The 12,039-nt window shown below is 50.0% G+C and overlaps 1 protein-coding gene across 3 annotated transcripts in view; it reads right to left on the bottom strand.

Moving 5' to 3' along the window:
• The window catches only part of Sec14l1 (SEC14 like lipid binding 1), a 45,260-nt gene extending 35,647 nt beyond the window's left edge, over positions 1-9,613 (bottom strand). Inside the window, exons 1-2 of one of the 3 annotated variants that reach the window (XM_028889740.2) lie at positions 9,438-9,613; positions 7,346-7,438 (exon numbers count right to left, since the gene is read on the bottom strand). In XM_028889740.2, the coding sequence (XP_028745573.1) occupies positions 7,346-7,408 (63 nt within the window). In that variant the 5' untranslated portion in view covers positions 7,409-7,438; positions 9,438-9,613. Of the gene's footprint in view, positions 1-7,345; positions 7,439-9,050; positions 9,196-9,437 lie in introns of those variants that run through there. The other 2 variants (XM_028889742.2, XM_028889741.2) reach the window with 2 other exon arrangements.
• Between the last annotated feature and the right edge of the window lie 2,426 nt (positions 9,614-12,039).

The following is a 12,039-nucleotide window of genomic DNA, read 5'->3' as shown; positions in this document are numbered from 1 at the left end:
GGCAGTACCTGCCATGTTCGTTACCACAGCACCAACAGAAACACACAAGAAATACATGCCAACCGTAACAGCTGCCACCTACTCCAACCTGTCTCTCTACAACAGTGATTCTCATGAAGGGCCGGAAGAAAGAAGTGTGGGAAAGGGCAAAGCCCAAGTGACCAGCACAAGTGGACACCTGGCCGAAATGCCTCCCATGGACCAGTCTTCCCCCAAGAGCTTCCTGCATACACTTCACAGAAACTGTGCCAATACAGCCATGGTGCTCAGTACAAGCATGTGACCCAAGTCACTGGGTTAAAAAGAAACTATAAATAGGACAGCCCAGTTTAACCTGAAGAGACTGGGCACCTGGCATGCACATCCACAGCATCTGCACTCATCAGGGAATGACCAGGAACAGTGGTTTTAATCCATGTTTTGGAGGACGGAGAACGTGTTTAAATGATGGTATTCAGGCTGGGCCCTCTCTGCCTCCTGGCTTAAGAGAACAGTTAAATCAGCAAAAGGCTGCAGCAGCACCCAGGACAAATGACCCAGTTTCCCTAACAAATCAGAGGCGGGAATGCAAACAGAGGACAGGAGCTGGGGACAGGGCCGGGCCGAGAGACAGGCAGCACATGGAAGGGGGAGACAAGTAAGCCAGCAGTTCTCAGCCTTCCCAGTGCTGTGACTCTTTCATTTCAGTATGGTTCCTCATGTCGTGGTGACCTCAACCATAAAGTTATTTCATTGCTACTTCATACTGTACTTTTGCTATTATGAATCGTAATGTAAAGATCTGATAATGCGACCCCAAGGGGGTCGAGACCCACAGGTCGAGAACCATTGCAGTAAGCCATAGCCCCGTTTTCTTTTTAGGGACCTGAGAAGGCGGTGGAGTGAGTGATACCAAGGAAGAACTATTAACTGGGGTGACAACATGGTTATGTTGTGAGCTGGAGAAATACTGCCCATAACCAACAACCTGACTTGGGGTACCAAAGAGGACAGCAGAAAATCACTGCAAGTTGATAACACTTGGGAACTGGGTGATGGGTGGGTACACGGCAGTCTACAATTCTCTTTATTTGTGTATGCCTGAAATTTCCCAAAATGCAATGTCTGGAGATTTGTTTTTGTTGGAGTTAAATCTGATCCTGCCTCATTTCTCTAAAAAATGCTATAGCACCCATAATGCCCCCCCCCCACACAGTCAACATGATTTGACTTGGCGTGCAAAGGAATGGGATGAAGGCCGGGAAAGGCCTGCTCCCCACATGCAAACTAGAATGGCCCACTTTTAACAGCAAGTCAGTCAGCTGACTTACCTCAGCTTCTGCTGAATGCAGCAGGGCACTATGCTGAACCTCATCCGAGAGCACAGCACGTCCACAGCATCTGCACTCATCAGGGAATGACCAGGAACGTGCAAGCCACCGGGACCCCAGGCCCCATCAGTGCCGGCTGCATGGATGCTCTGAGGAAGTCTCCTGGGGAGCATGTGCTCATTTGTGAGAGTAGAAATGAACTCTAGCTAGGCACGGGCCCTAGAATCTCAGCTACTCTGGAGATGGAGGCAGGAGATCGAGAGTCTAAATCCAGCCTAAACCACATATCCATAGGAAAAAGGAGAAAGGAACTCACCACACACCAGGCTGTTTGAGGTCAAACAACAGATAATTGCAAATATCATGTCTAATTACCACAAAATTGGAAACTAAAATCAGAAACAGAAAAAGACCCAAGGATGAAACCTAAGGTGAAGGGAAGAAAAGGCAGTTCAAGAAGATAAAAGGGGACTGGAGAGATGGCTCAGCAGGTAAGAGCACTGGCTATTCTTGCAGAGGACTCAGGTCCAATTCCCAGCACCCACATGGCAGCTCACAAGCATCTGAACTCCAAATCTAGGGGGGATCTGATGCCCTCCTCTAACATATGAGCGTACCAAGCACACACATGGTGCACCTACATCTATGCAGGCAAAATACTCACATAAAAATAAAATAAATATAAAAACAACAAATTGTTGGATGACAACATTCGATGCTCAACACTGCAAACTGATCTGCAGATCCCAGCGGGCAGCCCACCCTACCCACCTTCAGGGAGCAGAGCCACCTCCTCAGGATGCACTCAAGTTTAAGATTCTGCCTAGCACCCCACAGAGTCCACAGGGACTTATTAGGAAACAGTAGGCTCCCCTCTCCTCTTGTTTACAGATGGCTGTAATAATAAAGCTTAAAGATAAATGCCCATCTGAGCTAAAAGTCACAGCAGAACCATCTGTGTGTACAAAGGGACTCATTTTGTCTGATACTTGGACGTGGGCAAAGGGGTACCAGAAAAAGGCCGAGGAGGATGTGGCTGTCCACCACTGGCTATTCACTAGGGTACAAACTAGTTGGGGCTGGTGGAATTTGCATCTAGACTTGTGGAGGATAGATAATCTCTATCTCCTCCTTTCAGCTGTTCTAGAGAGAGGCTGTAAGACACAAACGGGAATGGGGAGAAACAGTGTGTGTGTTTGGTGGGCTATTTAATCAACAACCACACTGGCAATGAAGACTTCTTGTTCTTCAACTGTGCAGCAACCACTCCATTGCTGCCCCTGTGTGTACCAACAGCTCTGCACACCTCACAGGAAAAAGGAGCATCACACTTCATCATCACAGAGGGGCCTTCTCCGGTGATGCCCTGGATGACCTAAGGACCAGCACACTGCCTCTCTCACAGAGAAAACACAAAGGCCTGGGAGAACAGGTCACAGTTGCAGTTTAGATCTGGGTTCCCACCAGATCCACACAGAGCCTCGTCCTCAGGGTTCAGGTGAACAAGTGGGAATCTGCTGCTCGGTCGGGCCCCACATGCCTGTGTGCTTTCGGACCAAGGGCAACAACGGGCAGCACCCCCACTCTGAGGAACACTTGGCACTTCGAAAAGCCAATGCAATCATAAGCCAAGTACCTACAGCTGACGTAATACTAAGAACAAGTCGGAAGTGTGGGGTGAGACGCAGCAGTGGGGTACGTGCCCAGGATGCGTGAGGCCCTGGGTTCATCCCCCAGCAGTGAAGGGGAAAAAAAGGAAGGGGGGGGGCATGAGGCATGCCTCGAGAGGCATCAAGGAAGCAGGGCAGGACACGCTGAACAAGATCTGAAGAGACAGATGGGAAAGGCAAACATGTGAGGGGAAGGAATATAAAAAGACACAGAGGGGCAGAGGCACCAGGCTCACAGACCATGCCAGAACAGAATGATCTTAAAGGGCCGGACACAGGCAGGCAGGGCCCTGGAGGAACAGCAGGTAGCAGGAAATCACCTCCAGAACCCACGGTGGTGGGGTCCACAGGGTGCCCTGAAGGGCTCAAAGACTGAGGAGGAAAACGAACACGTAACCAGGTCACTACTAAAGGGACAAGGGCTCCGGCTGGGCAGGGGCTGGGGCTGAGAGACAGTGGGGACAGACTGCACGATCCACAGGCACAACCTTCAGGGTGTCGAACTTCAGCATCCAGGAGGGGCTCTGTGGCAAGCAGTACCACCAGGGACAGAGGAACAGAAGTGCGGGAAAAGGGGGAGGGAGGCCAGGGCAGGAGCAGGACTAGACAGCTGTGAGTGTTGGGAGGGCAGAAGCCACCAGAGCCTTCCATCACACATCTCAACTGTCCAAAGGGACAGTTGTCCTTGACAGAAAAAACACCAGCGCTCTCATGCCATGACCGCTCCAGAGCTCCCCTCTCACACATCCAGCCAGAACGTCTTTAACCCTGGGGAGAGGGGAGCGGAGTACCTAAAAGTCTCTGTCTCACTTCGGAGTCAGGGTCTCGCTCTGCGGCCCAGGCAGGCTGAACGTGAGATTCTCGCTACCACACACACCGCTACGCCTGGCTGGCTGAGCTTTAAAACTTGTGTTTTGTCCTAGAATTTTCAAAATGAAACACTGTCACCCCAGTATGTCAACCTTTGCCTGGTCCTGGCCCCGATCTGTGGCATGCACCAGGTACTCCCAGGAGACCATAAACCCTTTGTGCAGGCCAGGGAGCTGAAGCAAGAAGGATAAGCCACACCAGGAAATGTGTCTGGCTGAAACCTGAAGCCGGGGACACCACCGTGGCCCAGAACCTTCACAAAGTATGTTGGAATGTGCATTAGTAGGACCGCGGGAGATGAAAGGAACATTGAGCTAAGCATCTCATCCCCCACTAACTCCCCTCACCCACCTCAGAATGTCACAAATGCTTGCTCAAAACCGTCACTTCAGTTCTGTTTGCTTAAATGCCATTTTTTAATTCAAATAAGCTAATGAAACCTTAACAAGATTTTTTAAAAAAATGTTGCTGACACTCAAGCCAATAGTGAACTTTCATTAATTCAACAGAAATGCAATTAAAATATGTGATTCCTGTCTGTACTCAGCAATGTTCACCTGAAGATTTTCTGCACTCTGAAATCACAAACCCTGGCTTCACAGAACAAAGGTGTAACTGGAGTGGTTCCTTCGCTCCTGCCTTCTCCTCTGAGAGGACAATGCACCTGTTTAGCGCTCCCTTCCCCCTCCATGGATGAGCCATGGTGGGACTCTCAGGGCCACTGGGTTACACATAATACACTACTGTCTGCCTTAATAAAAATAAATAGTCGGGCATGGTGGCACACACTTTTAATCCTAGCACTTGGAAGGCAGAGGCACTTTGAGTTCGAGGCCAGCCTGATCAACACAGTAAGTTCCAAGACAGTCAGAGCTGTTACACGGAGAAACCCTGCTGGGGGAAAAACCAATAATAATAATAATAATAATAATAATAATAATAATAACAATAAATAAATAAAACAAAGTAAATGCTGAGGCTCTTCTGCCTCAAAACCACAGTCAGGAAAGGGCGAGAGATGCTGTACAAAACTGGACAACGACAACCCTAGTTCTGGGAGGAGGAAGGAAATATATTTTATTTTCAGACCTAAGAAAAAAACTAACAATCCAAGAGGAAGTTACCCACTGCCAAAAACAAAAGTAGTTTACAAGTGACTTGTTTTTAAAAACTGGGGGTGGCTTCGAATTTGAATTTATGCAAAAGTCATGCATAAAATTTGCAAAGCAAACTTCCTAATTTTGAAAACAGTAAAGGAAATCAGGAAGTCTGAACACTAAGCAATCTATACACCTTTTTAGGAAATCCAGGGTAGGAAGAGGCTAGCTAACCTCTGCCTCTGACCACAGACTCAATGCAGGATTTTTGAAAACAAACAAACACACAAACAAACATTTTTTTACATTTCCTAGGGGAGGGGTAGAATGCGTGCCAGAGTGCAAGTGTGGTGGTCAGAAGACTGCTCACATCAGTTCTCTCTTCCCGCCGTGTGGGTCAGCCTCACTGGGCTTGGCAGCAAGCGCCTTCCCCAGCCAGCCACCTCACCAGCCCACACAAAGCTTTTTAAAACACCAAGTTTTGGCAAACATAACCTGCCAGCCCCATCCTGGTGCCTTTCCACACAGGGACTGCCCCACGCCTCCTCCCTGACTTCAGCCGCCTTGTAGACTGAAAAGGTCAGGTGACTCCCCTGGACAGCGCAGCCTCAGCCCAAGAAGAGGATGGGTCCAGTCTGTTTCTTTCTCTCCCTCCCCACCTCTCTCTCTAATGTGAAGTAGGAAATGTGACAGAAACTGGCTCCACAAAAACTGAAGTTGCAACAAGAAATGCCAGAGTTCAACTGGACCCCAAGGCTGTGGCCAGCTCAGCAGGCCCCAAGGGAGGAAGAGGGAGGAAGTAAAGTAGTGGTGGTGGGACAGAGGGAGCAGGCAGGGTCCCATGTGGAGAAGCTAGCTAACTGCTCCCAAGAGCCACCCTCCACCACCAGGCTCCAGCCTGTCCCAGCAGGAATTCCTGAACCTCTATGTGATTCCTATCACTTCATGTATGTCCTCTAACAAAACTCCTTTCAAGCCGGCTGGGGGGGGGGTGGGGGTGGGGATGGGAGGACGCCCCCCCCCCCCCCCCGGGGTGTTTGCCCCACACAACCAAAAGCCAAGCCAGCACGCAAACAGAAAAGTGTCTTTCTCACAAATCATTCACATAAAATATTTAGGGGAAATACAAAACTATTTTTAGGCTACAAAGCTCCTACCCATAACAACAACCAAGGCTCACACCTGACAAAGAAGCTGTACAAGGAGCTGTCTGTGGTAAAGGATGCAAATGTCCTGTCCTGACAGAGGTGTGGGCGATTACTGTTAAAACTGATTAACTGCCCAGCTGCATGAGGCCTTTTCAGCGTGCATAAATAATACTTCAATCAGGGAAAAGAAGCAAGACATGTTCCCTTGAGGTTTGAGTTTGTATTTTGCTTTTCAAGACCATAGATCTAACTCATATCAAAGCATATGCCGAGTAGATGCTCCAAGGACAGGAACCCCGGAGCTTTTCCACATAAGGAGCAGAAACAGGTAAGAGTCACCGAGGGTAGGAGGGAGGGCAGCAGCCAGGTTATCGGTGCACAGCTGTAGTGCCCAGCACTTGGGAGCCCCAGGCAGGAAGATCTCCAGTCCCAGGCCAGCCTGGGTACTCCTTCGGACAGGAAGGGGCACAGGGCCCCAAATGCAGCAGCGCTCATCTCCCTGCTGGGCTGTGGCGCGTGTTCCGAGCTTGGTGCCAGTGCCACAGGTGCATCTCGGATTGCGTAATTCTCATGACAGATGCGCTCTCCTGAGTATGGCATGCATCTCCATATGGGCCTCACACCTTAACAGTGCCGCAAAAGAAATGACAAGGACCGCTCTGCGGTCATTTACAAGGGATTGAAAATGGTGCTCGGCTTCTTTTCACTCCAGTAAAACGCTTGTCAGCCCGGTTCTGACAGATAACAAAGTAAACACTTTAACCGCCCCATTGTGGACCCTGGGTTTGAATCATGGATTTACTATTTGGTGGAAAAACTAACTGAACAGTGCTGCTCATTAACGCATAGGGAAGACTCCAATGGACAGTACTCAGTCCTGAGACCAAGGGAGGTGACTTCCCTCAGGACCAAGTTCTCACCCAAAGAAGCATCACAAGGGAGAAACCACACTCCCTGTGCGCAGCTACTTGAACAAAGACAACCAGAAAAGTCCACAGGAAGTGCTGGGTCAGGACCCCACTTCTGTGTTCTCCAGCAGAGAATGATGCAAGCACACATCACCCCAGAAACACTGCAAAAGCACAAACGCACAGATGTGCAGTTTCAGAGGCTCAAAGATTCTGGACACAAGTCCCAATCACAAGAACAGCAGAGCAAGAGAAGCAATGATAACAGTGAGCATTGTTTGCAGATCATCCGAGTTTAATCTCAAAAAGAAGGCAGAGTAAACTGAAATGTGAAGTACTTACAGCCATAATTAACTCAAAAGGGTGTTTATACACCCTCACCGGGGACTGGTATTTTTGCACCATGGTTGTAATTTAATAGCAATCTTCTTACTCCTGAAAAACAAAAATATGTATAATAAATAATCACATTACAGAAAAAAAGTGAGTTTGAATTCACGGACCATGCCCCATCCTAAAGAGACCACCCACAGGTCATAATCCCAAGCACACACACAAAAAAGGAAGATGACATGCCAAAATATTCTGATGGGGGAAGTAAGGAGGCATTAAGACACCGCAAAGGAGGCCCACATGGATGGAGCCACGCTGGTCTGAAGGGGGGCCCTCTACCCCTACATCAGCATCCCTGGGTCAGGAGTTCTAATCTTCCACAGCAATGAAATCCTAGGATTCAATTACTCTATTTTCTCTTGAACAACTTCCACCAGGAGCCAAACAAAAATAGTAACACGTTAAGACATAAGCTCTGGGGATGACATGGAGACGGGGGACCGGACACTGGATGGGACTACTGTTTCTCAAATTATGGAATACTCAAGAGCTGGCTTCAAAGGGAACTTTGTTGCTTCCTGTTTTCTAACTGCATGCTCCAATTTCAGAGACTGTTTACCAATGGCAGGGAAGCTGCCCAGCTTCTACTAAAGGGACTCCAAAAACCTCCAGCCTCGTGGAGCTTTGATCCTGCAAAGTAATCAATTACATGCTTAAGCCTGAGGTCAAGGAACCCTCCTTTGCATATATAATCACTCTAGTGCCGGCAAGGCTGGCTTTCTCTGCAAACACCCTTGTGTTCAGAGTCATCTGGAACGTTTTGCTCACCTACTTAAAAGAGAGGGAGAAAAACAAAAGAAAAAAAGAACCCAGTGAGCCCACCAGTCCTGCTGAGGTCCAAACAGTAAGGATGTTATAACATCTCAATATGGTGAAAAGACATTCAAAAGTTCAAGTATCAAGTATCTAACCACCACAAATTCCAGCTGTTAAAAAACAAACAACGAGCTGGGCGGTGGAGGCTTTAATCCCAGCACTCCACTCGGGAGGCAGAGGCTGGCGATCTCTGTGAGTTTGAGGCCAGCCTGGTCTACAGAGAGATCCAGGGCAGGCACCAAAAGTACACAGAGAAACCCTGTCTCGAAAAAAACCAAACAAACAACAAATCTATACCGATATATTTCAGAGAATTGCATTCTATATCGCTGCACTTCTACCCTGTTTACATGCTTTAAACAGCTCTGCAACTTTCTCTGCTATGTTGGCGTGGCGTAGCACTCAGAAGGAGCAGGCTATGCTGAAAAACCACCCTCCAACAGTTGAAAAACTATAAAGGCTAATAACTCTGGGTGACCTCAAGCATGCCATTCGCCTATCTGATTCCATCTCTGTGAGATGATCTTACACTTCCAGCTTTCAAACCATGAGTCCGTGAACCAAACTCCTCAGTTCTCCTCCAAACTTAAGCCTTCATTAATCTTGATTCCAGCGCTGACGCGTCCTGGAGCGCGGAGACCGCGTTCCATTCACTCTCGTAAACCTTACAATGCTGGTGCTCGGTGGGGAATCCAATAATCGTTTACGTTTTTTTTTTTTTTTAATTGAGAAAATGAGTTTTCAGGTATCTCCCAAATAAAAGGAGAATGATTACCAGGTGCTGACGGATAGGAGAGGATGCAAGCACTACGTGATGCCTGGATTAAGAAACTCTTACCCCAAAGTGACTACACGGAAGGACCAGCTTGCTCGCCAGCTCCCTGAACTCGGGCCGGTTCTCGGCTTTGGGGGCCTGATCCCGATCCACTCCCTGCGCGGGCATCCGGAGTGACCACCGCCAAATGGCACCAGAGGCCGGGGCTGCCTCTATTGCATGATAATTGGTGTTTGAAAATCAGCCCAGGGTCGGCGCCGGGGGAGCGCCTCCTTGCAGGCCGGGGCTGGATGGAGGGGGCGGGCCGGATGGGGGCGGCGGCGGCTGAGGGACCCGGGCGGCTCTGCCGTCCCGGAGAGGGCGAGCGCCCGCGGCCGCCGCGGCAGAGGGACCCTGCCGGGGGCGGGGACCCGGGCACGCTCCTAGTCCTCCACGACGACGCGCGCTTACCTCTTGTCAAAAGGACCGGGTCGGGGACGCGGGGAGGCGGGATGCGTTCATGCCGGCGGCTCCGCGGGGAGAGAGCCGTGCCACAGGCTCGGCTGCCGCCGCTCGACCGCCGGTTCCGGGGACGGGGGACGGGGCGGGAGCGCCGAGGGGCGCGGCGAGGGCTCGAGTGGTTGTTACGGGTGACGGGGAGGGAGGGGCGAGCCCCGGGAGGGGTGCGCGTGCGCACACCAGGCCGAGGGGCGGAGGAGGGAGCGGGAGGCGGTTGCTAGGGAGGGGGAGGGGCGACCGCCCGGCTGGGCCGAACTGCGCCGGCGCGAGTTCGCGATCTGCGCGTGCGTAGGAGGAGCTCAGGCCGTAGTCGGCCCGGACGCGAAGCGAGACTCAGAGGCTCCTCCTCTTTGCGTCATGCGGAGGGGAGGGACGATAGCGGTGGGCGGGACTTTGCAATTGTCTGCCAGGGACCACATGGAAAATTCGAATGCGAACTCCGACTGGGGTCCTTCCGCGGAGCCGGAACTGGGGCCTCTGAGCGTCGTCCCCTAAGCCGGCCCTCCAGCTAGGATACTTGCGCTGCGCGTCTGGAGCTTCCCCAAGTGCCTCCTTTTTTCTCTTGACGGCTCTGAAAGCATCCTTCACCCCTTTCGTGCTCTGAACGCACTCTGGCCTAGTAATGGAGATGGAGCAAACCGGGCGGGGAGGAGCTGGGTGGAACCCAAGCACCCTTGTCAGCACCTCCAGATGGCTGGGAAGTGCCGGGCTGCGGGATGGAGCCAAGGCGAGGGGCCTCGGTGGGGTGCTAGGTGTGCCTGCTTTTCAGCATCTCCCACTTTAAAACTTAAGAGCGACACACAGGGACATTTAGGGGTCCAGAAGAGGGACCTGTGACTAAAAGCAGACGCCTGGCGCGTCCACCCACACTACAAAGCTGGTTTTAGAAGCAACACACAATTTCTCCATCAATGTCACTGTTGTTCCGTTCACATTAGTCACCCCGGGCGGTGTTCTTTGCCCAGAAGAGTTCGGGAGTTTCCTTCAGGGACTGTTTACCCACCACACAAGCCTATCATTCATTGCTCGATCACACTATTTCCAGCTCGAACCATCATTTTCCAGCTTTGCTACCCACGTTCCTCAGACTGGACGGTGACGCGTCCTCGTGTAGAGATCACATTCACCTTTAAAAGGTCCTTCTGCAAGAGACAGACCGGTAAGATGAGCCCCTTGGTAGGAGCGAATGCGGCGCCAATGGAGGTGGCTTTGTCCAGAGCCCACCGTGTTCTGACTAACCTACAGATGCAACCACAGATTTACAGGAAATAGAGACTAGAGGGTGGTGCGAAATAACACCGTGCGGACCAGTCTGAAAAATGCAGACCTTAGAGCTACAAAACAAACATTCTTTATCGAATAGTTTCTAAAGGAAGAGGAAGGGAATCTAACTGACAGATTAAGAGGAATTGGAAAACTCACTTAGCCAGACAATTATGCTCTTAACTGCACTGACCGCTCTTCAGAGGACATGGATTTGATTCCCAGTACCTATATGGCTGCTCATCACCTGCTGTAACTCCAGTCCCAAGAGATCTGATGCCCCTTCTGCCCTCCTCCGGCACTGCATGCCTGTGGTGCACAAGCGTAACACAGGCAAAAACATCCATGTACATAAAAAGAAATTAAAAAAATAATTTAAAAAAATAAGAGAGAAAGATGCCTCCAGGGGTACAGGGGTACACGCTGAAATATTTTGATCTGAAATGATATAATACCTAGGAGTATGTACAAAATAATCCAGAGGAAGAAAGGGAAGGATAAGAACATGATTAAATTAAGATTGGTCCTCGCTGGGCGGTGGTGGCGCACGCCTTTAATCCCAGCACTTGGGAGGCAGAACCAGGCAGATCTCTGTGAGTTCGAGGCCAGCCTGGGCTAAAGAGCAAGTTCCAGGAAAGGTGCAAAGCTATACAGAGAAACCCTGTCTGGAAAAAAAAAAAAAAAAAAAAAAAAAAAAAAGATTGGTCCTCAACAGGCATGGTGGTGCATGTTTTAAATCCCATTATCAGGCAGAAGCAGGTGGATCTCTGTGAATTAGAGGCTAGCCTGGTCTACATAGCAAGTTCCAGGCCAGCCAAGGCTATATAAGTGAGAACCCGTCTCAAAACAATACGAAACACCAAACAACAACAAAAACTCTGCTGAGCCATCTCACCAGACCCTACTAAAGTAACAATTTACAATGCAAACATTTGTTCAGATGTGTAACATGGTATATTTGAGAGAGGGTGTGGCTCTGTTTTTGTTTGTTTGTTTTGTGGCACTGATGTTTAAGTTTCACATACACCAAGCAGACAGTTTGCCGTTTACCTGACACACCCAGCCCATTTGAGTGTTTTGAAATCCACATTATTGATCAGGTGCCAAAAATCTACTAGGACCCCATGAATGGCTCTGGGGCTTGTGATTTTCTGCATGTGAGCGCAGAGTTCTCACTCCCTGTCCACTGTGAGCAGGACAAAGGTGAGGAGGGAAGCCTGCTGTGACCCCGTTTGGCTGCCCGTGACCAAAAGCCAACAGCAGAAGTGTTGTGATCAGAGACACTGATGTC

Source organism: Peromyscus leucopus, chromosome 8b (assembly GCF_004664715.2).
Source record: "Peromyscus leucopus breed LL Stock chromosome 8b, UCI_PerLeu_2.1, whole genome shotgun sequence".
Taxonomy (NCBI): domain Eukaryota; kingdom Metazoa; phylum Chordata; class Mammalia; order Rodentia; family Cricetidae; genus Peromyscus; species Peromyscus leucopus.
This window is presented reverse-complemented; position numbering and strand designations above follow the sequence as displayed.